The sequence below is a fragment of the Sceloporus occidentalis genome, unplaced genomic scaffold (assembly GCF_023333645.1).
Source record: "Sceloporus occidentalis isolate IW3139 unplaced genomic scaffold, rSceOcc1.0.p SCAF_62, whole genome shotgun sequence".
Taxonomy (NCBI): domain Eukaryota; kingdom Metazoa; phylum Chordata; class Lepidosauria; order Squamata; family Phrynosomatidae; genus Sceloporus; species Sceloporus occidentalis.
Window position 1 is genome coordinate 1,088,762 of NW_028317042.1, and position 27,706 is coordinate 1,116,467.

Sequence of the window (27,706 nt, forward strand, 5' to 3'; positions counted from 1 at the left end):
GTGGCCGTATCTAAAACTGCAGCCCATAAACAAGTGGTTATACATTCATATAAAAAGTAGAACATTTTATTCTGTCCTGCAGATTTGAATAAATATGGTTATTAAATAGGATGCCGTTAGCCGAAGGTAGTGGTTATAATTAGAAAGGGTAGAAGTGGCCTGATCAACTGTCTGGCACTCGATGGGTTAAAGCAGCTGCATAACAGAGTTTAACTAAGGTTCAGACTCGACTCTTACACAGTTAATGGCTGCTTTGGCGCTGTACTTTTGGGCCGACACTTTGCGTCTCTTCTTCTGGGCTAGGCCGTTTTCCAGAGGACACCACAGAATTAAGATGATTCCGCCCTGGGAAGCGAAAAACAAAATCGTTATTGTTTTCATTATGACAAAAATAAAGAATGCTACATCGCATGCAAACAAAAAACAAACAAACCCCAAAACAGTGGCACAAATCAGAGATATTTATCAAATTTTGTACATTGTGTTACGACGGCATTGTCTCCAACTAACGCAGGGATCTCCAACTTAGCAAGTGTTTTAGTATTTTTCACATCTTTTTTTTTTATTATTTAGACTACAGATTATATATATAAAATTTATAATCTATCTTTTAATGCATTTTAATTTGCTTCAGACCGTTCTGGCACTGAACAGGTTACAAGCACGCCGTATCATGGCAGAAGCCTGTACCAAGTGGTCTTCAGCATTCCCACCGGCTGTTAATCATACGCCGCAATGTGCAGGCTTGCGAGGGGCAGATCTGCTTAATCACATCCAGCCAAACCCCCACAAGGCATGTTTCATAATGCTCCTCCAAAACCTTTTTAATGGAAATGTTAAGTACCTGGCATTAAGTAAGACTGCTGGCCGTCCCCGTGGCTGTAATGCAGGATACTGCTCCCTTGCCAGTAACCTAGAAGGGATACAATTAAATTAGCTTCTATTGCAGACATTCACCGTAAATGAGCTTTCCGTTTGCAGTTTCCTGAAAGTAATCACTTTCACGCGCTTTACGCCAGCGATGACTATTATTATTATTAATTATTATTACGCTAGCGGAATGATGTGGTGCTGAAATACCTTGAATGGCTCCAGCCCCGGGATGAGAGTCTCCCTGACTCGCGCAGGGGGCGCTTGCTGCACTCCCCTCGATGGCTCCGCTGTGAGCTCCTGTTCAAATATAAGGGAAGACGTCAGCATCGCAATCTTCCGGCACCCGTCTCTCGGTATTTGGACCCACTAGAGCTAAAGGGCTGTCTGACTGAATATGGAACGTGAAGGCTATTTAAACCAACCATGCTTGTTGGCAGATAAACACATGTTAAGGCATAGTAGGACCGAAACTAAAGAAGGCTCTGACCCGCTGAGCTTACAATCTATTAAGCAGTCTACTTATGGAAGTTTGTCGCCATTACCTCCGTTGCTGCTGCAGCCAGGCAAGCTATCTCCAGGAGAATAGCTCATCAATCCACCGTTTCCATTCCCATTCGGGTTTGAAGGCACTGATGCAAGAAGACCTGAAAAAGTAATAAAATAAAAATAGAAAAAAAATCAAAAACGGTTATTGTGGAAAGAAACCTTACTGGCAGATAGTAGCCAAGTTCAGCAAGCATCAAGTTGACTTTAGCTAGTCAAGAATCCGGACTATTGCGGTCAAACAACAGCCAGCAGTACAGGGCCGCGTCCATACCTGGGAACTTCTGGGCTCCGGCTACCTGGAGCCTTCCCTTTGCGGGACGCGGCCAGAACTGCACACTGACGGCAGCGGGAAACCCCCCCCCATTTAAGGGGAAAATGGGCGCTTCACCGCGATACAATGTACAAACTACGACGAGAATGGAGACGGCGTAACTAAGGCTGTGAAACGTACCGAGTCCTCTGTATCGCGAAAGCTGTTGATAAATCTGCTTCATCCTCTCTATGTTGAGGCGGCTCGCTTCGGCGTGATTTACCATCGGTTTGGGGTAATTGACCCCTATTATGCACTTTGCAACTTTCTGAACCCCCTCGGGAGCGTTCCACGGGTCATAGATGTACTTTGGCGGAAACCCTTTCAAAATGGGCAAGTAGCGTCTTTATAAGAACAGGAAGAAAAAAAAAAAAAAAAAGAATCATAAATACGTGAAACAGTCAAAAAATTTTCAGCTTTTACACGTTAAAAAAAGCTTTCCACTCTATAGTAAGTAAATATAGATTTTAATAAAAATAAAAATTATTATATATACATATACACACACACATTATGTTTTTGTGTTTTTTGAGATTATGGTAACCCAGGTGGTGCATATAATATAATAAAAATTATATATATAATATAAAAAGAACAAAATAAAGGACATTCCCAGGAACCAACAGTATTTAAAGTAAGATACAGACTAAGCATTTCATCCTGCATATTGTACACTGAAATGTATAACGTTATATCCAATGAATGACAGGTAGAACAGGACACCGTCTCCCGGATAATGGGAGCAGTAGTCATACAAATTGTGGAAGGCCACAGTCTGGGGAGACCCGCATCGGATGGGATTCATTACCGGATATAGTCTCCATTAGGATCAGTCCGCCTTCCAAATCCAACGGGACAGTAACAATGGAAAAACTGCTGGAAGAACGAGCTGCAGGACAGCCACATCCAGCTGCCGGCATTAACGCTCCAATCGGCGTCCAGCAGCAGCTCCTCGAACACCTGTTTAGAAAACGGAAAGAGCAGAAACCTTTGATTAAATGGCTTCTCGACCACAAACTAAAGCCCCAGGGCACATCTATCCAGCACTTAGATCATGACACAATTAACAAGCAATTATTAAGGGCCGATTAGTTAAGGGCCGATTCGTTAAGGGCCGATGCTAAAGAAAAAATAGGTGGAAGAAAATGAAGTTCGTCAAGGTCCGTTTTACGTCCAATGCGTTATCTTGCATACAAAACGGGAACACTCATTGGTTAGTCTTATTTAACTCCTCCCCCAGCTGCTGCTAGTGGAACCAGAAAGCATCCATCAGTACGGAAGGGTCGAGATATCTGTGACCCGGTTATCCTTTATAGATAAAGGGCTTTTACCATCGCTTTGGACAAATTACCTTCATCCCTTCTTCCCAGCTAATCCATAAATCGCCCCTGGTGAGGAAACAAGCCACAGCGTGCCGCGCCAGATGATGGATCCAGCCTTCTTGACGAAGCTGGGTCATGATGGCGTCAATCCAAGGGAAGCCGGTCCGGCCTTCGGCCCACTTGGCGAGCGCCTCTGGATTTCTGTCCCAAGGGATCTGTACGCAGATCGGGTTCCCTTCCATTTTATCGAAACGAGGGTTGTTTGTGGCCGCAGTGTAAAAAAACTCACGCCACAGGAGCTGCCCGTATAAAGAGAGGGGAGGAGAGCTGTTTTTCTTCACCTATGCAACAGAAAAAAATAAAATAAAAATTTAAGACATTACATTTTTAAGATTTAGCAGCGCTACGCCCGGCATTCCTATTAAAACCTTTTTTTAGCCTTCAAATATGACAATTTAGTGATAATTTTCAAGACCCGAGGCTCCTAAGCCGTGCAGAGCTCAGTGTGAGCGGCAGTGAAGGGGTAGAAATATTCGCTTAATATTTGATTAATTTTAACCCGATAAAAATGTTTTATGGAGTAAAAAACGCACATATTCCTTTACTGATACTTTTTTTTTTTTTTTTTTTTTAAACGTTTGTTTGCATGTTTATAGGAATAGATTTTTTTTTTGGAAGTTTGGTAAATTACCAAGCCCCGGAACTTTACCTTTTTGTACAAATCTGTTAGTTTGAAGTAGAACAGACGACACGACAGACATCCAAATCGGAGGTAGGGACTCAGACCCGTGGTACTGGCAAGGAGAGAATTAGCGTTCATGCGAGGACGTTCAAAATTTGCCACCCAAGCCTAAAAAAAAAAAAATAAAAAAATAAAATAAAAAGAACATGAAAAATGCATCAAAATCCAGGAATTGAATGGATAAAAAACCATGATTGTTAAGCCGCAAAACGCTTCCCGTTCCTTTTTTCTTTTATTATTTTATAAAAATGCTACATTTGGGCTACTGGTAGATCTGCAGGACTGGAAGAAAAAAGGTGACTACAAAGCTCTGTGGGCAACGGGAGAAACGTATGGGCTTTATACTGAACCGATAAACAAGACTACTTATAGAGTACAGCTTATCTATACGATCATACCTTTCTCTCCAAGTGTCTCTCCAAACGAGTGAGGGCTTCCGTTTCTCCGCCGGGCCACACAGCCGACGGCAATCCTTCCGTGTCAAAACCTAAAGGAGGAGATTCACCCAAGACTTTAATTCCTTACATTTCTCGCACGGACGCATCGTCTTCCCGTGAACATTTAAACAACAACAGGCGGTGCAACTCCTCGCTGGACAGAAGAACAGCCCTCGCTCGTATACATCCTGCTTGACAACAGATTTGTTAACTCCTTGGGGCTAGCAGTCAGGATAAGTTCCATTTCCGGCAAAGGGACACGAGCCGACAAAATCTGACTCCTGTGCGGAAGGGCTATACTTTTAAATTAGTTTTTTGGGGATAGTTTTATTGTTTTTATGCTTCTTTTTTTTCTGTACAAAGCATCTATTCCAACACTAAAGTAAGTATCAGGACAGACAAAAAACACATTCTAAGAAGACAACGAAATTTAACTCTATTCAGGACTTACAGGGTTCAGGTCCCCCCCCAAACCAGGTATTTAAAAGACCCCCCTACTAAATCTAAAAGGGAAATAGAGGACTCTTTTTTAACCTCTTCAGGACATTAAGGCATTAAACCCATTAAAAACAATGCATTGTGAGCCTGTACGGGCTTTGTCATTAAGGGGTTAATGAGAATACAAACACTTAACAACAGCCCCAACCCCCCCTCTTCTAGTGCGTTTTTTTTTCTCTCTATTCCCCCCCCCCCCAGTTCAAGTACCGTTCCAGTGTAAACGAAGCCAGTCCTGAATAGGGTTAAGATGAGATTTGATCGTCACATCTTTTAAATGGTTTAGGAGATTTTGTTTTGTTTGGTAGAAAACATAATACAAGTTCGATAACAAACAAACACTATCGAGTCCTTCGCTGGTCCATGGGCTTATCCCTTAGGTCCAGCGGGACGCGCCTTTTTCTCGAGGGCGCGCGGTGTAGACATACGGGAGATGCCCCGCCACAACGTGGGCTATCTTTACAAACATGAACGACCCCACCTGTGCCGCCTTCTCACTGGGTGTTCTCACTGTGATTTTCCTCGCCGTCCGGCCATACTTGGGAGTAGTTGGCATCACAAGAAGTGACGCAACCACCATTTTTTTTTTTCCAGTTTCTGTGTCTTGCAGCCCCCAAAGAAACCCAATAGGTGTCAGGCTGCAGCCTAAAGGGTTTGAGACCAACCTGTCTAATTGAAAGTCCTGGCAAAAAAAGCTTGGTAAGAAAAAAAATATAAAAAAAAAATAAAAATGCAATTTTATCTTGGCGGGGTTTTTTTTCCTGAAGAAAATCAAAAATTATTGCTATTTTTGTCATTTGTTAAAAAAATAATAAAAAATAATAAAAAATGAAATAAAAAAAACCCACTGACGTAATAAACGTAGTTTTAACGTAACTTTACGTAGTTTAGAAACCAGAAGCTCGAGAATCAGAAGCGAGAGGAGAACAAAATAAAATTTTTAAGGTTTGCACATTTAGAAAATGCATATTCTTCAATTCAGTGAAATGCCTTCTCGTAATGGGACAAACATTTTCAAAATTGCACTTTTTATTTTTTTAAATATCCATCATTGGATTTATAAAAAAAAAAAAAAAAAAAAAAAAAAAAGCTATCATCGGCTATTAAATGGAGAATAATTGCATTCAAATGAAATTATTTGTAAAACGGGAGTGAGATTTTTTCGACATGCATCCCATTGCTGGTAAAAGTGGCACCAAAGAGTTAAACAGTTAATATATATAATTATTTATATATATATTTTTTATAAAATATTCAAAATTATACATCTACAAGTCTGACCTAAATACTTGCATATCTAAGTCCAGGGGGAAGGAAGGAAAATTGAGTTACAAGAGCTATAGTACTGTGCCCACATTAAAAAAAAGTTTGAAACATTTCCAATAACGGCAGCACATTATGCCGATTTTAACGGTACGTGCCGAAAGTCAGGACACACATAGCAGAGAATATTGCAGTGGGGGGGAAAAAAAAAAAAAAAAAGGAAAAAAAATAAAATAAAATTAAAAAATAAAATAAGGGAAAGTCAGAGAGGAGACTGAAATGCACCACCCAGTGATGTTTATCGCAATTACAGAAATTTGAAATTAATAAATTCCAGCAAGGTTTACAAATGGGACAAAGTCAATTGCATGTGCCACTGACGGGTAACGGGGGGGGGGATAAAAAAAAAATTGGCAAAGGAGCCTATTAATAAAAAATATTACAAATTTAATTGAAAAATGCTCCTATACACTGCAATGTGGTCCGCAAAGCCCACGGACTTAGTATATTTTGCAGAGGGCAGAGCGAAGTCTGTTTTTTACGTTACGATACTGGCAATCCTAAAATGTAAACATTTCCTCGGACACAGAAAGGCATACATTATCTTAAAAATTTCCTACGGTGGAAAAAACGACAACAATATTTTATAGTATTAATAACAGTTTATAATGAAGCAAGCCAGATAATGGCAGATATTGGCTAAATAGCTCAAAAGTTATGTTGTTATAAAACTGCAGATTACAAATCGAAGAAAATGCATTATCAAATTTACTTTTTTTTTAGATATAGATCTTTCACATAAGAATTACGTCCCATAATATATATATATTTTTTTTTTAGCTCAGCATAAACATTGGAGATTATAGCTCAGCAATGACAAGTTTAAGAACAAGAAGTTTAAAAAAACAAAACAAACAATTTAGCGATTTAAAAATGATACTCCCCAAGCGAGACATACTGGGGAGATTCCAAGGATTTTTGAGGGAGCTGAAAGTGTTAATCCAAGTTATTAACATTTTATACCTAATAAAAAAGGTCCATTTCATTCTAACGATGAACTTTCAGCATGTACACACTCACAATGTGTACTTACAGTAAATAAAAATATCATATTTATTCAATATTATTATATATTTGGCTAATATTTACTCCAGATGTAATAGCACTTCTGGCATTTCAATAGTCCGTATCAGGAAAAAAAATGGATTCTTAAAATAGAGTTCCTTACAATCACCAAAACGGCGATTAAGGAAGCAGACATTCTAATTTTTATAGAGTATCTGTAAAAATGCTTTCTGTAGAGTATCGGGAACAGAAAAGCACGGGTGCTGCTCCAAGAAATCCTATAAGCGTTTAAAAGTCTCAGGACAAGAAACGTGATGTTTAACGTCTTGTGTACAAAAAAACTGTTAAATTAGGCAGAAAGACTGGGGCGTAAAACGGCAGCTAACAACACCCTTCGATAGTCGGTTAAGTCATTATGTGTTGAAAAGAAGCAATCCGTAAGGATGATGGCGGATTCAAGCTTGGAGAGGAACATCCAAAATCCTTACAGAACTGAATGGATCGGTAAAAGCATGGATGATTATTAGTTGTAGCGATAGAAGAGTCGCAATGGTACCTCTAGTATTTCGGACAGCCATAAAATTTCCCATTTCCACTAAACTCTGCCCCCCCGAGTAGCCCAACCGGTAGAAATCTAGACCTCTCAAAACTCACACACACACACAGCCTGGACGGTTCTAAGTTACTTTAAGATCCGACCCTAGGTACGTAACATTCGGATGGGATACACATGTGATATGCAATACTATACCTAGTTCCTCCAGGGAAGGGACGCCGTATTTCTCGTCGTGATCGTCTGACACCGGGGTGGTGCATTTCTCCATCAGTTGCTCTGTGATGGTCTCAACAGGAATCTCCAGGGGCTCCATTTTACTGATTAACGTTTGGAATCTCTTGTACGTCAGCGGCGGCTGGCCTCCATTTAACTCTATAATCCTGAAGACCATACATAAATGTCAACGCTGTAAATGCCACGTCTTGGCCGTAGAAACGTATACTTTGAAGTTTTCACAGGCAAGTAAAACGAAAGGAATTCCGTCTACTACTCAAGCAAATATATGCGATGGAGAACTTGGGGTATCGATGTGTTCCGACCAGCAAAAGTGTTCAAGAAGCCAGGAGCTTCCCATACTTGGGGGACAATTCCATTGCGGGTTTAAAAGCCACACGATTACCCTCGTTTCCTTTACTTAAAAGCTTAGGGTTCTAAATGTGTCGTCAACTCACACTAACTATAGAGCGGTGCCTTCACTACACACAACCGATTCGTTACGACGTCACTGAAATAACTCACTTGTCCAGATCATAGAGCGTATGTGATATGCGGACGATGACCTCCACGCCAGCCTCGCTGGCCAGCTTCTTGATGGCCGCATCCCTCTCTTTTCCAAACGGCTCGGAGTCATATTCAATGGACAGCTTGGAGATTTTCCATTCCTAATTAAGAGATTTGGTTAATGAGAACAGTGCTTATATTCTTTAAATAGAACGAAGAAGAAGGACCACAACAACTACATCTTCTATGAATAGCCTACTCCTCGGTATAGACGGAAAAAGGCACGTAAATACATTTCTGTTTACGTAGACTAGGTCGATGAACGCGGGTTAACGAGGAGAATATACCTTGAAGAGCCGAGGAAAGACATCAGCAGGCTGCCCGCGGATCACAAACAAGCGGGAGTTTAATTTCCGCAGATTAGAGTCCAGGTCCTCCAGACACTGCAGCAGAAACCTAAATAAATGGAACGGTGAAAACTAATTAGCAATGAAGATCACAACAAGCGGAGAACAAAGACATTGAGGGTTATGTATAGAGAAAAGAACCTATAGCACCCTGTGGCTAGTACCTGACCTAAATAAACATATATTATGTTTATTTATTTAGTGGTTAAAAATGTCCACTACTTATGTTTGTAGTCCATAAAAAAAAAAAACTACAAAAAGTTAAAGTACAAAATGTGCCCGGCGTGAAACGACGCATCACACGCGCATGCAAACAAACACAGTCTGACCTACAAACCCATTTAATGCACCGTACGTGGAATCAGCATCTGCTCCGCGGCATGTACAGATTATTAAATGACCCGATGGGACATTCTGTCTGAATTATAGATTAGAATGCTGATTTATTTGGATAAGGCACTGATGTATGGACGGTGTCTGTTGCCGCCACGTCTGTACACTTCCCCGACACGGTAAAGAGCCGTAAAGAGTAGATCAGAAGAATTAACCTCGTTAACGAGGCAATTCCCCAGTTAATTAATGTCTCTGGGCAAGAACGTTCACAAATATGGCATTTTAAAGCAAGCCAGCGATGTTTCTTAATTGTTATTTCCATTTTCTTTTAAACAATGTTCTTTAGATAATCATGATCTAGAGTGGTTCGGTGGATGCGCACGGAGGGTATCGTTACTGGAGTGGACCGGTGGTACATATATCACACAACGTGAGATGCGTTCAGTCCAAAACATCTCTTGGAAGCCATATTGTTGGTGGGGGGGGGGTAAGGTTTTTGCAAGGGGGAGCGCCACAAAACTCTTAAAGAGACTATCATATGCATTAAAGTTCATAGGGTGGCTGGAGCGTTCCTTTAAGGCAGTGTAATAAAAACCCACGTCACTTTTTAAGTCAACAGCCATGGTTTCACGTAACAAAAAAGGGAGCAGAAAGCTTTTTTTTTTTTTTTTGTCTTTTCCATTTAATTTAATTCTGCACAGATGACTCGATTACTTTCAACAATCAAAGAACAAGTAAAAACAATATAAAAAGTAGCAAACATTTTATATACTGTAGTTAGCTGTACTTTTTTTTTTTGTTATGGATTACAAAACGTATATATTGGATATTTTGTATGAAGGTTTGCGGAGAATCTTTATTTTAACCCCTTAATGGCAAAATGCATTGTTTTCAATGGGTTTAGGGACCGCCCATTTTCCTTAAGGGGTTAAATAAGCGGGAAGGGAATGGGATCGTAGGGCACATGGGCACCGTCCCAAAAACTTGTTCTGCATCTGGCGATGTGACACGGGAGATTAATTACTCATTGGATTGACAAAGCAGCTTTTGCTTGCCCTAGAACAAGATGTTGTGTTTCTGTATCCACACACAGACCCCCTCTCCACGCACCTATTACCAAGGTGCCAGCATGCAATTAATCTTACGCTACGGAAGGAAAAGAGACGAACACGCACCGAGCTCGAAATCGAACGCACCACAGTTTAATTTGCACCTTTCTGTGTTTAGAATGACGGCCGAGCGTTGCGGAAGAAGGAGCTCCGCGGCACACGGGGGGCACCTGCCAGGCTTCAGAGCATGTAACGGTGTCTTACGCACGCTGGACCACCATTAAATATTAACTTGCAAAGGGTTTAGCTGTTATATTTGGTATTTACAGCCTCTTATTTCCATTTCTGTGTGTATTAAGTGTATAACACACCATCTAGTGTTACATTTCAGTGTAACATCTGTAATCCTGTCACCTCTGTTGGGTATTTGCCCTTGTGGCATGTGTCATGAGATTAGTCGGGTGCCATTATGTTAACCCTTTCATGTTTATGTCCATTTCCCTTCCCATGGTAAAGTGGCTTTATAGACTATACCCAGTCCCTCTTAAGTGTTCTCTCACCCCCGGCTGGTGTTGCGGTTCTTTGGGAACCTTTACTTTGAGAACCGGAGCGGTTGTCCATCTTGTAAGCTGGCTTTCGCTACGAGGAGGGTGGCAGTGACGGCCAGGGACGTCCCGGTAGACATCACGGCAGCCCCATCTTATAATGGATGCCCGCATGGCAGTTGTAACGCACCCTTCTTTACAGGGATTTACACAACATAACAGGTTTAAGGTTCTACATTCACGACAGGGAGGAAAAGTGATGTCAGCAGCTTAGCATCGAGGAAAACATGGTTTTCTTCATTTTGTTTCCAATAAACTACCTTGAGGCCGCCATACTTGTCAGTCTTGTGATATCTTGGGTGACCTTCCCAGCACCACACTGAGGCGATGTATTATGGCGACGCTGATGAAGTCCGTTCCTCCATAGACTTCTATTAGTCAGAGTGTCTGGCTTGCTGAATGAGACTGAGCCATTCTATTGCTTACCTCATGCAGTATCGTAAAGAGTCAGAGTATCTGTCCAGTAGACTGGTCTTACTTTATCAAGGGGCCTACATGATCCATTTTAAAATTATTATCATTATTTTACACGTAAAAGTCTTTTCATCTGCCCGTTGCCCAACACAACTACAGTTCCAAAGATAAACTTATGAAAATGAAAGCCGTTTGACCTGTATAACACGCAGCAGGGAAGCGGCGAGATGGACCAGCGTTCAGATTTATACTAAAAAAAAAAAACTAAAAAAAAAAAACCACACAACAAAAATAAATACAAAAAGGACCACACGTGCAACCTTGACCTACATGTCTTCCAAGGAAAAGAATACAATAATTGCACAGGGTTTTCCCTGGAATAGGCTGACACGATTTAGGGGAAGAAAACCTCAAAATAGTTTGCTATTTTAAGCGGCACACTTTGTAGCCCCAGATTTAGATGAGACTCGGGCCACCTGTATAAGACATTTGTTTTCGTCCATTGTGTCGGCTTCCATTTAAAACTATTTCAACATGTCGGAACAATCTCTGGAAGTAGGTCATCACTCCAGCAACCAGCAGGGGAGAGGGCGACTCCCTGTACGGTGACCTAGTTCACAGCTTACGTTAGCACCGAGCGTAACCATAAACCGTCGACTTCCGAACGCTAAAGGAGAAGCCGAGAAAATGAAGACAAAATGTTCTCGTGGGATCTCAATTTTTTCCAAAACTGTTTATTCAAGCACAGCGTATACATTAGTAAAACATTTGAGTTCAACATGAAGTAAATGTATCGACAGTCCAGAATGGAGAGATCTGATAACAGTAAAGGTAAAGTCACATCTAGTTGGTGTCGCATTGGAGTTACAGAGTATGCGGGGTCAACCCAGCCAAGGCATCATATCATGTATACAAAGAATGCGCAGTGAACTCAAAACTGCAGCGTAACTCATTGTAGAGATAAGACTAAACACTTGTGCTTTTTTTTTTTTGTGTTTTTGAGAAAATAACAAAAATTAACAAAGACAAGAAATGAAATGAAAAATAACAGTAAACGAAAGAGACCGAGACCAGGAGAAGTATATGCAAGTACCACGCTTCGTCCGACCAAGGGGCCAAGCAACAAAAGCCATTGTATCGCATGTAGATTATGATTCACAACATAGCGATGGAAGACAAGACATATACACCATTAGTTAGGTAGAGGTTAATACCCGCGAACAAAACCATACAGTATGCTGAAAGACCATAGTAACTTGACGTTGCAGTTTTGATGGCAGGGTGAGTATGTACGGTTCCCACATCTCATAAAATTTCTCACCACGTCCCTCCTTATCGCGTAGGACTATAGTCCATTCCAGAAACATGGCCTTAGTGACCTTATTCTTCCAATAAGATAAAGAAGGAGCTAACGGCTTTAGCCAGTGATCCAAAATAGATTTAACTGCTATCAGTATTAAGTAGTCTAGCAAGACTATCCTGTACCTCCCCCTGATCTCTAATGAATCATAGATGCCCAGCAGAATATCAAAAGACATAGTAATGGGATCACCACCCAGTATGGTGCCTATGACACGGCCCATAGACCTCCAAAAGGCGAGAAGGTTGGGGCAGGTAAGTAAGCAGTGATCCATATCAGCCGATATCATGGCACACTTACAACAGTGCCATGGTGTATGGGGGGTAAATGTGGATAGCTGTCTTGGAGATATGTAAGCTCTATGCAGCAACTTGAGTGTGGCGTCATGGAACCAAGAGGCTTGTAGGTTCTTCAGTCTACGAGTATAAGCTTGTAATAGATCACGTGTAGTGAGAGAGCTAGTATGGAGGATAGTAGACCATCTGGTGATGCCAGATGTGGAATCGGAATAATTCAGGGGATGGAAAATCGCCCTGTATAGAGTGGATATGGAGACTTTGCCTGAGTATGAGGGATTAAGAAGCAAATCCAATATATGGTTCCTTTGGGTGGGATGTATACGGCGTACGGTTTGTTGTAGATAATGTTTAGCTTGCATATACGGCCATATATGGGAAGGAGGTAAGGAGTACTTTTCCTTGAGGAAAGGAAATGTATGACAATCCCCGGAAGATGGGTTGAAAATATCTGCTAATAAGTTTATACCCTTGGCCCTCCAACTCTGAAATCTGGTGTCTGGACTCAGCCCTTGAAATTTACAGTTGCCAGTGAGAGGCAAAAAGAGCGAGTAGGCAGAGTTGCCATAGAGCGACCTACGGGCACTACGCCAGGCTTGTATAGTAGCCATTATAAGGGGATTAGAGCGACAGGAGACTGGGATGTCTCTTGTGGGAGCGTGTAAGAGATAGTTTAAGCTCCACTCTAAGCAAAAGGTTTGGTCGCGTCTCCAATCAGTGTAGTGGTCAGTGTGAGAGATCCAGTCCTTCGCAAACCGGAGAAGACAAGCAATGTTGTATAATTTGATATTGGGAAGGTTTAGTCCACCATTGGACTTTTGTTGTGTCAGTTTCTGAAAGCTAATTCTGGGCCTCTTTCCTCTCCATATAAAGCGAGAGAATGCGTTGTGTATTTTCCTGATATCGCGTGGGGATATTATTAGTGGTAGCATGCTGAGGCAATAGAGGAATCTGGGAAAAATGACCATCTTGATGAGATTTACCCTTCCAACGAGATTAAGTGGAAGAGTGGTCCAAGCTTTTAAATCCGACAGAGATTTAGTAATGATGGGGAGCATATTTAAGTCAAATAAACTGGATAAGTCTGTAGAAAAAACAATTCCCAAGTATTTAATGGAAGTTCGGGCCCAACGGAAAGGCCAGGATTGCAGATCGTCGGGAGGTCTAGGTCCCGACAACCACAATGCCTCCGATTTATCTAAATTTATCTTGAGCCCAGAAATTAGTTCAAATTGTGTCAGGTAAGACAGCAGGATAGGGATAGTAGTATAAGGATTCCCGACGAAAAGCAACATATCATCCGCAAATGCGGTCACCCTCATCTCTCGATCTCCCACCTGAATGCCTTGATAAGATGGTGACTGCAATAAAAGGCGGAGAAAAGGGTCTAGAGCCAGGTTAAAGAGGAGCGGAGATAGGGGGCAGCCCTGCCTGGTGCCTTTACCTAGAGTGAAAAGAGGGGAGTTCAAATTATTAGTCGTAATAAAAGCTTTGGGGGTGGAGTAAATGGCCTTGATGTATGCAATGAAGGGTGAACCGAAGTTTTGAAGTTGAAGGAGGGAAAAAAGATATTGCCAATTTATATTGTCGAATGCTTTTTCAGCATCCAAATTTAGTAGTAGGTGAGGGACATGTGGAGTCGATTGTGCTTTAAGAATGGCGGCTATTATGTGTCTGGCGCTTGTGACTGAGTGTCTGTTCTTTATAAATCCCTTCTGAACCGGAGAGATAATAGCGGGGAGGAAAGATGCGAGTCTGTCTGCCAGTATTTTATTCAAAACCTTGAAGTCTGAGTTTAGCAATGAGATTGGCCTATAAGAAGCCGGAGAGTAGGGGTCCCTCCCCTCCTTGTGTAAGACAATTATACGAGCTATATTGGAGTGAGGGGAAACCTCAGATGTAGTAAAAGAAGTGTTGAAAGCTAAGGTGAGTGAAGGGGTTATTTGTTCTTTCAGGATTTTATAAAATTCTGCTGGGAGACCGTCGGGACCAGGAGCCTTGCCTAGCGTGAGACCTCCTACAGCCCTATCAACTTCTGCTTGTTCTATGTCCCTATTTAGGTGGTCTTGTTGGGATTGTGTAAGAGAGGGTAGGTCTATTTGTTGCAAGAAGGAGTCTATTGAGTTTGCAGAAACAGTCTTGGAGGTGTATAGTGACTGGTAATAATCTGCAAAGGTGCGATTAATATCCCAAGAGGAAGTACTTAAGGAGCCATCCCCGAGTCTAATGGCCGGTATGGTAGATCGTGTTGTGACCGATTTCACTAATTTTGATAGGAGAGTGCCCGACTTATTCGCATGATGGAATAAATCTGCTTCTCTATATCGAATATTTAGAAGCGAAGCATTGTGTAATAAAGTGTCGTAGGCTAATTTCGCTTGTGTATAGGCAGTCGTAGAAAGAGGAGAAGGGTCTACAATGAGTCTCCTCTTCGCCTTTGATAAATTAGCACTTAATTTATTGAGATTGGTTACGGTTTCTCGTTTTTTGTTTGTAACATAGGAAATTATATGGCCCCTGAGGGTAGCTTTAGCTGCATCCCAGAAAAAGAATCGGAGTGTGTTTATGTTCAGCATTGTTGTCCTCATATTCTGCCCAAGCCAGTTTTAGGCTGGAGCAGAAGTCCTGGGATTTGTATAGTGAAGGGTTCATCCTCCAATTGAAGGAGGAGGGTATGGGGGGGCGGAATGTGAAAGATAACATAATTGGAGCGTGGTCCGAAATAAGAATATCCAGTATCTGGGCCTTGTGGATGAATTGGGAGAGGGATGCTGCACATAGAATATAATCTATCCTTGTGAAAGAATTGTGTGGGTGTGAGTAGAAAGTAAAGTCTCTTTCAATGGGGTTCAGAATACGCCAGGAATCAATAAGCTGAAGTTGTTTACAAAGGCGAGAAATGTGGGATCTCAGTTTAAACTAAAGAAGAATAAAAGAATTCAGGAGAAAATGTACCCAAGACAGGAAATTAGATCTTGAACGGCTTGATCAAAACAATTTGTACTTTTGATATGTAACACACCTTGCAGACTAATCTCAAATGTAAATTTAAATAAATGTAGATACATTTAAAAACATATAAAAGTGCAAAACTTTAAGGCAGGTGTGAGGAAAAAAAACGAAACTGTAAAAAATGCTTTCAAAAATCAAATCAATATTTGTCCCTCAAAACAGCATCAATTCTTCTAGGCACAGTCAGGGATGTTGTAGGCAGTTGGGTATAAGACCATCGATCAATTTAATATGTAGGTTGAGATGCAATCATTAACGGACACAGAAACAGCTATGAAGGGAGGAACAGAACTGGCTGAGGAGCAGCCAAACTCAATAAGGTGAGGTTGCTGAAGGCAGTTTAATGTCAAAAGTCATACGTCATGGCAACACCGAGCACAGCAACAAGACACAAGGTAGTGATACCGCATCAGCAAGCCAGACAGGGGTCTCCAGGGGTTCAGCCAACGCTCTTTTGAAGAAGCACAAAGAAACGTTAATGTTGAGGAAACTTATTGCATTCGATCAAAGACACATCGTGCTTACATCCCTTTTGCAATCGGAAGATGTCAAGCAGTGCCATCAACTCAGCATTGGCAAGCGAGACCCTGGTACACCAATCTACCGCCTGGAGAAGTCTGGTCAGAAGTGGTCTTCATGGAAGATTTGCGGCCAAAAAGCCATAGCGGGGACGTGGAAACAAGATCAAGAGACTCAACTATTCACAAAAACACAGGGACTGCAGTGCAGAAACATGGCAGCAGGTGATCTGGACTGATGAAGCTCAAATATTTGGGCGCAGCAGAAGGCAGTTTCCTTGCTGTTTTGAAGGCAAAGGGCGGTCATACAAAATATTGATTTGATTTATTTTTTCTTCTGTTCACTCACTTTGCATTTAGCCAAATGATAAAATTAAATGACTAACATATCTACGTTTGAAAGCATTCTTACTTTAAGCGTACATCACACCAATACAGCAACTCTGCCTGATTGGATCCAAACTTTAGCGCATTCAATTTGATGTCCAAAACCGCAGAGTTTTCCAGTCATTTAAAGATTTGCTTTGATTTCTTTTCGCCTCCGCAGTTCCTGTGCCAGATGATCATCTTAAAATACAACTAAACTTTCTCAGGGAGAATCGTGGGGCAGGTCAGCTTGTCCTCGTGTCGCCAACAGTTAAGACCTTTTAGTCTGTACGGAAACATTCTTGTGATCCCCAGACAAGGACACACAATTCTGGACACAGCGAGGCTAATCCAGGCTCAGACACGCTGACCTTTGTGAAATGGAGTTACCTTCTTCTTTCCTCTGTTACAGTAATAATCTCCTTACACTTTATATGTACAGTAGTGTGAAGTATTTGCCCCCTGTCCGATTGTCTGCTCTGTGATCCATACAGAGAGCCCGAGAGAACAAATGACAAAGTTTAATGATTCTTTTATTTCTTTGATGTGCTCGGTAATGAAACACACAGTCTTTGAGGTCGAAGAGTTATTGCCCCTGGACCCCAAGTAAACACAATGAAATTATTATTACGGCCAGATGTTTAAAGTCCTTGGTTAGTATTTAGTAAACCCATCCAATATAAATATAATGTTGGCTTTTGCAAGGTGCTAAATTCACATCATGCTACATTCAAAAGGCATTCCTGGAAACAAACACCAACGCACATTAGCCTGGGAAGTGTTACGTAGCCTTTTTCATGGCTCCGAGACATCACCGAACCACTATCAGAGCCATATTGACCAAACGGAGAAGATCTGGGACAGTAGTGAACCTTCCTATACGTGGCTGTCCTGCATATAATCACCCAGAAAGTGGATTCTACTCAACAGCTCTGGAACAAAGTTCTAAGGACAGATGAGTGGAGCTTTTTGAGAGATTCAGGCGCTGTTATGTCTATCGAAAAGCAAATACTGTATTTAACATTAGGAACCCCATACCAGCCGTCATAGTGGTAGCAGTGTCACGGTTTGGGAATGCTTTGCGACATCAGGAGTTGCCATCGTTGAAGGAATCATGAATTCTGCAGGAGAACATCGGGCTATCCTTCTGTCTGCTTACTGCGAGATAAGTCATACGAGACAACGATCTCGAAACACTCCAGCCTACATCAGAAGGGTTTCCAAAGCTTTTCAGGGCTCACAGACAAAGCCGATAAACAGTATACTGGATACTACTACCTGTACCTAGGTTTAAACGTATTTCATCTAACAATGTCACATGACCTAAAAAAGACTTGTTTGGGTATTGTCAAGAATAGAAGGGGTGTGCTTCAGCGCACAAAAAGGTGACTCTCACAATGCACACATACCCGCACGTGAAGGCTATATACACCTAATCCACCTGCGCACTTTAGAGTCCAAACCACAGAACCAACAAGGCTTGAAACCATTTTAATATCCAAGAAAATGGAGCTGGGAAGGGGGGGGCGGCAATGGATGTTTGTAAACAACCAGAGCCAAAGAAAAAAGGTTGTGTAATGTGGCCATAAATGATCATGAGTCTCCCCGTGTACACTGAAAAAGCACATTAGCTTTATTAAGGCCACGATGTTCCCAGACTAAGGCAAGGGGGTTATTTGAATATTACTAAGTAAACCTGGTGAATTATGGAAAATTGCAGGATGAAAAAGCCTCAGCCTATGCAGTTTAATGCCCTGTTAATGCAGTGAGGATACAAAGAGTGAAATTATACACTGCATACACAGTACCAAAAAAGGATTTTGTAAAAAATATTTTTTGTGATAAGCCTGCTGTTTAAGGCACCCGGGGTGAGGAAGACATGCGGCACACTCCGCGAGGATGCTATACCTGGCGCCTCCGAACAACGAAGGGGTCTTGAGCAATAGGGCGCGGGGGGGGGTTGGATTTAATCGAGGCGATTCTTCTTGGGGTAAGGAATTCCGGGCACATGGAAGAGATTCCAAGCAGCGGCGGTAGATGGGAAAGTTTAGGAATGAGTGGCACAAACAGGGCAATCCCAACCAGGATGGAATCAAGAACGGTGCTTTTTTATGGTTGGAATGGATACACTACACTGGCCAATGGCTGGTTTGGTCTTCTAAATTGAAGCTATGTCACTGCCAGTGATAACACGGGAAAAATAATAAAATGCTTCACCTGCACTGTGATTTACACTAGGATTCATCCTTACGCCTATTCAAACAAATCTTACATTAGGGCTGTAACATAGTTGTACACACACTACGGAATTAACACAAATTACATAATCCGGTACACCACCCAGAGCCTGCTGAAGGTATTCTTCATGACCTCAGTTCATTTGGGAACTCTTATTGTATTTCATCAGAAGATCAAGGCTGCTTCAAAGGCTTTACATACGGAAAGCTTCTCCGGCACCTACGTAACGACGCATACATCAAGGCTGCCTCCTCAAACGTTTTCTTTGTTCCTTGCCAAAACCACGGATAGGCGACAAGGAAATTCAGCTTTCTGATCATCACAGGACTTGTATCTTCACAGATGTTTTCCTGGTACGGTTTCGGCTAAAGCTACAAAGAACCAGAATCTCACCTGACAATACATACCTATATCGCCGGTACGGATAAACAGGTGTATCAGCAAACATCATGACTGTACAGCGCTACGGAATATGAGGGTGCTAAATAAAATAAACAATGGTTCTGTTCTAGAATTACGAAGTAGATTTCAGAACGTTTTCCTAAATTTTGCCATTGTCACCAGAAAGTGTATTTACACTGGTTTGTGTGCTGAAGTCAACAATTCATACAAACATTTTGCTAGAAAACTGCATTTTTGTTCGCAGCGCTGACTGCATGCTCAGAGATAGGAGGGTCTCTGTGTCCCCCTTCTGGCCGCTTCTTACCCTCTATACAGGATGTCTTCTTATACCAAAAAAAAACAACTATCCACTGGAAGCTCATTAGGCACAACAAATAGAACTTCAAAAAGAAAAGTATTTGCACACAAAAATAAAAAAAAAATTATATATATATATATATATATATATATATATATATATATATATACACACACACACACACACACACACAAGCCGGCTATAGGGAATGTTTGCATAGACGCAGACATTCTAAGAATCTCACATTAAGAATCAGAATTCAAAGCAGAAATAAAGAAGCAGACAAGGAACTATATACAAACTCCCAAACTCCGATAGCTACATTAAAATGCACATTTACCATGCCCCCCTATTACTGGCCTTTTTAAAATGATGTAGGGGTTATAAAACTACGGCCGGACCTTTTCAAAAAAACATGATTGTGTCTTATAAAGGCGTTCTGAGAATAACAGGAGAGTTGTGTTAGGACACAATGTATCCGTTTAGAAGTTACTACGCAGACCTCCGCTGATGAGCTCAGAAAACTAAATGGTGCTAAATTGGATTTCTCAAGCTGAGCCAGTTTAGGGACAAAAAAAAAAAAAAAAAGATGTAAGCATCTCCAGGACTAACAAGGAATTTATGGCTTCAAAATCTAATATTTGTTCAAGTTCTTTAGCGCGTATTCGTAAAATCAAATGATCCCGGTTTACTTTGCAGGAAAACCTAAAGTGTCTCGCCAAATACTCCGACGCATGCTGGATCCGGGGAGACTATAGAGAATCACAAAGCAAGAGGCTCCATGAGAGTCAACTTGATCAATCCTATGACAAAAGCCTCCTGATCTTTAATCCATATGATAGCGGAGAAGTCCCTTTAAATTGTCACGGTGTCCCCTTAGAATGGGGGAAGTCTGCCGATCTTCCCAATTGCCCCTCCGCCTGCCCCCAGGTATTTTCTGTGCAGGAGGTGTCTTCGGCCGACCGCGGTATATAATCGCAACCAGTCCACTCCAGTGCTGGCTTAGCGAATCTGCAGCTTCTACCTCGAAAAAAGTGCCCCCCCCCCCATTCTGGAGGAAGGCATATTAAATTACTCACAGGGTATTTTAATATGCATTATTCTTCTGTAGGGCTGTGAGGACCATAAACGGTCCCTTTAACCATTTTTTATTGGGGTGTTTAGCAATGTTGCCATACATACTCATGGAGAGTGTCCTGCGGGTTTACAGTGGTTTTAGCCTCAGGGGTATCGCCAGTATAATAAAAACAGGAGACATTTTACAAGAACATCAAATAAAGGGCCAAGAGCATACTCTAAGGCAGGGGCGTCCTCGAGGTGCGCCCCGCGTAAGATCGGCAGCCAGGGCAACCGATCTTACGCGAGCCGCACCTCAAGCCCTGCTACTTACTTGTGGGAGGGTCTTCTGGACTGCACAGAGGAAGCGGAGTTCACGTGACATCCTACTTCCTCTGTGCTTTAGCAGAGAAGGCAGAGGGAGGCCGCGCCCCCTGCTGAAGTCTGTGAGCGGCATAGAGGAGCTGCAGTGCAGGTAAGGGGGTGGGGAGGGTGTTTGAATGAGTGTGTGTGATTGAGGGAATGAATCTGTGAATTAATGATTATATGAATAAATGTGTGTCTGTGTGTGTGCGATAGCATGGATGTGTAAGTGCTGGAACCTAGGCATGATGGGACTGTGATTGCTGTTAGCAATCACACTCCTATCATGCCAAGTCAGCCAGTACATGCTGAAACCTGGCCAGCTGCCCCCCTTGTGTAGTGATGCTGCCAGCAGTATGGGGTCTGCACTTACAGCCACCCTGTACCAGCATGTACTGGCTGACTTGGCATGATAGGAGTGTGATTGCTAACAGCAATCACAGTCCCATAATGCCTAGGTTCCAGCATTTACTGGATGGATGTGTAAGTGCTGGAACCTAGGCATGATGGGACTGTGACTACTGTTAGCAATCACACTCCTATCATGCCAAATCAGCCAGTATATGCTGAAACCTAGCTAGCTGCCCCCCTTGTGTAGTGATGCTGCCAGCAGTATGGGGTCTGCACATCACTTACAGCCACCCTGTACCAGCATGTACTGGCTGACTTGGCATGATAGGAGTGTGATTGCTAACAGCAATCACAGCGAGCACTGTCCCATCATGCCTAGGTACCAGCATTTACTGGTTGCCTGGGTATGATAGGAGTGTGATTGCTGTTAGCAATCACACTCCTATCATGCCAAGTCATATTGCTAATTTTGTCCAATTGTGTGTTACCTACTTTTATTAAACATGTGAGTTTTTATTATTATTTTTAAAGGTGGGGGTCATTTTCGGTTTTGGCTAAGTGAACCCTGAATGTTTTGGTCCAGAATTTTCATTTTAGTTCATCCCTAGAATAAATCTAGGGAATCCTGAATTTGTAGTCACAAAACTTTCAAGGCCCAGAAATCAGTGAGAGGAAGAGTAAAGGTTTTGTGTTATTTACTTTATTTTAATCTGCATATTTTATTAAAGGCCATATTTTTTGTCACAGTGAAAAATGAGTGCGGCCCGCGCACGTATACAATTCTGATGAAGTGGCCCACTGCAGAAAAAACTTGGGACACCCCTGCTCTAAGGCCATGTGCTTGGAAACACAAGCATGGGTGAATATTATAATTACAGGGTTTAAATAAAATATTCATATTTTTTACAAAACAAAACAAAAAAGTCATGGCTGAATATTTATGAGCCTTGCACAAAAAACGTGAACATCAGGCTTCTCGTTGAGGCTGCAACAAACGAGAAGAAAACTATGTATTAGAGGTGAAATCCATCAGCACTTTCAGGTTATTCTACCCTCTGACATGATGGTTTACAAAGTACACGTCAAAAAAATTTAATTAAACTCTACTCATCCGCAGCATGCCCGAGTATCATAAGAGTTTCAGCAGAAGAAGGTCCCCTCTGGGGTCAACCAGTCAAGGTTAAGTGGTCCACTCGCTGTCTTGATGACCAGAAGAAGAAAACAAAGTCATACGACAATCTCAAAACCATCAGAACCCCATAAATCATAGTTCTATTACCTCCTGGTCTACAAGCAGGTTTTGTTTTTCCAGCCCGATGAGTGGGAAAGGTTCCAACAAAAAAACAAGCACATAATGGTGTACGGTACATGCATCACCTTGAATGCACCTGCGCGGTGCGGTTGATTAACCTACATAAAAACCATCAAGGACCACGTGACCAAAACACTTCAGCAGCTACTCGAAAAAGGTCTAATATAAATGTTTTTTATTAACCTAGCTGGTTAGTTCCACATTGGTGAGCCTACATCCAGGTGTGATTTTGACCAGCCTTCCATGCCACCATGGTGGACACGTTAATCTTTTTGTAGACGAAACAAATGATTGATGACTTTACTTTGCGGCTTTTAACAGAACAATTTATTACGGTGTTTACAGAAATGGGGCACGGCTGTCTCCCCGCTCAACAACAGCCGTGAGTCGAGATGAAAAACACTCGTCCATCCAGCTGCAAGGAAAAGTCATCTGTCGTCTAAAATATCTCCCTATATGTCGCGTTACCATCTCACGAAGTTTTAAGACGCTATTTAAAGTCTGCCGACCGCTACGTAAGGGGTCAGGTGCATGCTGGGGTACAGAGTCAAACAGGTCTATTCATTAAAAGAAGAGATATTTTAAGGTGACCAACTTGATTACAACTTGATGTCCAAGAGCTAAATTTTTGGGGGGTGGAAGTAGGGCTGTTTTATTGACAATTCTTTTCACACTCAATAATTAATGAAAAGTGAAGTTTTTAATTATTTGCTATAGGGAAGTTTAGGTCCACAAACATATGGGGGTTTGTAGGGAGAATTTAAAAGTTAGCGTCCGACAAAAAGAAATCTTGGCACCTTCTAGACCTAGGGACTCACAGTAGGCCCGTACATCAAGCATGCCTTGGTTTAAAGATACATGTCAAAATGTAGATCCTTTTAGTAAAAAGTTTTACTGATTATTGCATTATTTTATAGAATATTACCTTTAATTTAATGAAGGGAAGCCAGAAACACCAACATAAACTTTGGCCACTCTACCCAACATCACTAGCGGTCCTACAATGGAAGGTGAGCTGGCTTTACCTCGATCTTTCAACCTTATTTTGTACCATTACTCATAGTCTTCTTCATAAAAACGATGGGTCTGGATAAATACATGTAACTTATGTGTCTGGCTGACAGCCCAAGTACCTTCAGCATAGCTACAAGAAATGTTTCCATAATAAGTGTGCCAAAACAGCCAACAGAATGAAATATTAGAAGCAAATGATACTTGGGAATTGACGTCAAACCGGCATGGGATGCGGAGGAGAGCTCAAGAAAAAAGTATGGACCCATAACACCTTCAAACTTCTATATTTGAATAACAAATGATAAACGATTAGGATTATTTTTTGATTCCTGCAAAACCCAATCACGTGACCTTTAAGCCTAATTCGATAATTATTCAATCACCTTTTATCTTCACCTCCAGTACCCCGGAACGTGATGGCAGTACTGAAAAAAGCAAGAATCGACCTCATCCACCCAATTCGTATTGACGGGGCATATCGGCTCATCAGCAGGACGTGACAACGTGAGTATGGGGTCACTCAACACAAATCGGGTCAACACGTAAGGTGAGCATATGAGAAGGTAGCATGTCCGCGTTAAGACGTGGTCCCTAAAATGCCAGGGATTATTTTAACTCTGCAAAGCCCAATCAAGTGCTTTTTCCTTTCTAATTTGATGATGACCTGCCCCTGGCTTAGCTTGTAGATTCACCTCCTGCAGCATAGAACCTGGTGGTAGATAAGAATTGACCTTACCTGCCCAAATCACACGGACGGGGGCATATGATCTTATCAGCGGGATGCAATAACATGAGTATGGGGGCACTCCGTAAATGAGGCCATCAGCTGAGCTAGTAAAAGGTGGCAGGTAAGAAGGGGTCCTTGTCAACAAAGTTCAGCACTTGGTTTAGCAGGCTGCTCCCTGACCAGGATCAACGTATGAGGTGAACGCCTGCATTTCATGATGAATCGTCAGAAATATACCTAAATGAAATGTTCCCTCAGCTGCCCTTTAGGAAATAAATTGGAATTTCTCTAAATATTTCTAAAATAAATTTCCCCCATAAACGCAAACGTAAGTGGAAAAAGTTCTAGATCATCTTCTGGTGCTCAAAAACAGAATACGGAAGAGGAAACCTCTTAAGAAAGTATTAACCCTTTAGGCCCACGTGAGTTTCAGCGAGCTCGGGTGTACAAAGAATAAAAACAATACTCAACACAAAAACAGGCACGTAGCAGATAATCTTACAGCCAAAATATTGGTGGGCTTGGCGACTATTCCTCAGTCTTCTAACCCCCCCCTTTTAACCCCCCCCCATGGAGAGACATTACAAACCTCTATAGAATGCAGTCGACAAAGAGAAAAAGAACCCCCTAATATAAAGTCCTTCCGCATCTCTAACCAGCGTTCTCTTCTGTAAGTGATGGGCACGTTATGATCTCGGAAGCGTAGAGAAGCGCGTTTTCCATGCAGCTCGCACCCCGTCTTGTGAGGAGCCTTCGGCGGGGTGGAGTCCGTAACACAATAACTTAAAGGAACACTCAAGTATACGTAGCGCGCGGTGCGAGTTTATACAATAACAGAAGAACAGCAGAGGAGGCCACAGAGCGGTAGGAGCTTCTTCACGGATGTTCATAGCCCATACGAGGGACTAGGTTTCTATAAGCGAAGCAGTCACCATAGCAATCGGTGCAACTTTCCACATTTGCTAAACATGACCCAGTCTGTCTGTACTGGAGTATTTAAGGCTGTATATATCACGGCACGTTGGGCGTAATTCTGGGATAAATGCCCACGTTTGGACCGGTCACCCATGGAGTAAGGTTAACACTTTGAACCCAAAACGCTACAGTCCGTCCTTAAATAATAAGGCCTTAGGGTAACGGACACGGCATCTTACAAGCCTGAAAACTTTCCTAGTAAAGCGGATGAGGAAAGCGTATGATCCAACCTACCAGCTGGAGCTGGAATGGAGAAACGCTTCCCATTACAACAAGCGACAAAGCGATCTGCATGAAACAGGAGCAGCAGCAGAACGTCGGTCGGAGGCCAAACCCATCGGTCGCACCTTCTAGGCCTAGACGGAGTTTTTATAAGTCGAAGGGAATGCCTTCTCTTCTCTTCTGGAAACCGCCACAGCGACTCTTCAGCTCGGGGAGAACGTGCCGTGGGATACATTAACACTTTATTCTACAGAGCGACCCGTCTTACGCAAGAAGAAACTAAATTAAAACCAAAGCCGAATAAAACGGGATTACACGGAAACACCAAGCACCTTTTATTTGCATAACATGAGACGCGGCTCGATGTCCCCGACGTGTTAAAACATGAGTGCCGTTTACATGATTTGACAGCAACACACACGCATAGAAGAACATGCCTGCTTCATGTAAGCAACGCTTACTGAAAACAATAAACGGCAACTGACATCACCGGCCTTAAAAAAGGGGGAAAATTGACATTTCTTTTGTAAATCCAGGGCGGTAATTACGTGATGGAAATGACCTTTATTATACGCACTTTGTTACACAATATCTAGGAACTGCTGCTAACATAACAGTGACCAGTTGGCTAGCTCCGTTCCCGACGCGCATGCCCGCGGCGTGAGTCACTTCGAAAGATCGCATCCGACTAGGCAATTAAGCATTGAATAAAACGGTGGGAAGAGGGGGATTGTCGTCCTGCGAACAATGCTCCGCCACAAAAATAAAAATAGAGGTAATAAATAATAAAAAAAAATTATAATAACCGGTGAAGTCGACCGCAGAAATAGAACAAACGAGCAGAACTTTGTGATTTGCCCCGGGACACGGAGCTGCTGGGGGCTTTCAGGCTTTGTGCTGGGATAGAAAGGGTTACAAAACCACACACACCCTTTTTACATAACTCGTCGCTGCCGTTCCCCACATGTTCCGGTTTCCAACTCGGAGGCCAGATCAGCAACCCAAAAAATGTAAAATATATATAATAATAATATAAAATATCATGCTTTATGACCTAGACCGGCGCCAAACGGTCACCGGACCCCTAGGGCCGTGTACAATCCGGTGACCCGCGCTCTGAAACGTATCCAACGCTAGGCTAGCGGCCATAACCTTTTTTTTGTGTGTGGTTTGGCTGGAACTATGACTCAAACAGGAGCTCTTTGGAAAGGGAATAGTTAAAGACGCCAAACGGGGAGATTCCCAAAAGCATCCATATTTCTACGTGAAAAGCCTCAGTTTCATTAATGTACAAACCTCGGATATTAACGTAACCAAGCGACGGGCTGTGTTTGGTTTTTTTTTTGTTTTTTTTTTAATATACAAAACGTGTTAAGGGGAAATCCACTGAATGGTTGGAAGGAGAACTTGCGCGATACAGTGTTGCTACGGTTCTTTAAAAGCAGATCAATGGAAAAACAATAAACAGGAGGAACTCGGAACTACTACGATCATAATTACTATTTATTTACAAAGTGCTAACATACGCCACGGCGCTGTACAATTGGAATATGGGGGGGGATTAACACACACACACACAAATATATATATATCCTAATTAATATATATATATCCTGCATTAATTAACCCTTGCAATTTGCTATTCTTTTAATGAGATCATAAAGGTTTTTTGATCTATACATTCTAACAGATTTCACCTATTGCGAAACCCTACGTCTGTCACATTTAACCCTTTCCAGGTCTTTTAACCCCTTGGATGCTTCAGGCTTAGGATAGGCATGTCTTCATGCCTGTCCTAAGGGCTGCCCCTAAATGCACTTTAGCCCCCTGCAGATCAGCAATAAAGCAGCATATGTATAGGTTAAATAGTCAGGGGAGATGAATATAAAAGTTTTACTTACCTCCACCTGTTGATGCCCACATTGGATGATCCAGCAAACCAGGGATCCAGAATATACACACATCTGATTGTATCAGCTCCTTGGATGCACTCCCTTAAAGCTGGGTTATCATGAAGCCTCAGCCCCTTCCTGAACCAATGCACTGCATTTACCCCCAT

General features: G+C 42.1%; 1 protein-coding gene across 3 annotated transcripts; it reads right to left on the reverse strand.

The window, feature by feature from the left end:
• Positions 1 to 241: 241 nt before the first annotated feature.
• LOC149287274 (cryptochrome-1-like) lies at positions 242 to 27,706 on the reverse strand. Of its 3 annotated transcripts, XM_089493096.1 has the most exons (13): positions 27,549 to 27,706; positions 8,677 to 8,785; positions 8,348 to 8,490; positions 7,805 to 7,989; positions 4,192 to 4,280; positions 3,761 to 3,901; positions 3,081 to 3,392; positions 2,538 to 2,689; positions 1,871 to 2,073; positions 1,416 to 1,517; positions 1,081 to 1,170; positions 845 to 913; positions 242 to 345 (listed from the first exon to the last, which is right to left on the reverse strand). In XM_089493096.1, exons 1-13 carry the CDS (start codon positions 27,704 to 27,706, stop codon positions 242 to 244), a joined length of 1,857 nt encoding a protein of 618 aa, XP_089349222.1. The 3 variants fall into 3 exon arrangements, with proteins under 3 accessions (XP_089349222.1, XP_089349224.1, XP_089349223.1); XM_089493098.1 differs by lacking the exon at positions 1,081 to 1,170 and having other exon boundaries at positions 27,555 to 27,706; XM_089493097.1 differs by lacking the exon at positions 1,081 to 1,170.

What these genes read in the sequence shown, in the direction of transcription:
- LOC149287274 (XM_089493096.1), bottom strand. Translation starts at nt 27,706, where the DNA reads ATGGGGGTAAATGCAGTGCATTGGTTCAGGAAGGGGCTGAGGCTTCAT. An exon ending in AGAGACACTTGGAGAGAAAG is followed by an intron (nt 3,902 to 4,191) that starts GTATGATCGTAT and finishes TTTTTTTTTTAG; the next exon opens with GCTTGGGTGGCAAATTTTGA. An exon ending in CGGGGCTGGAGCCATTCAAG is followed by an intron (nt 914 to 1,080) that starts GTATTTCAGCAC and finishes TATCCCTTCTAG; the next exon opens with GTTACTGGCAAGGGAGCAGT.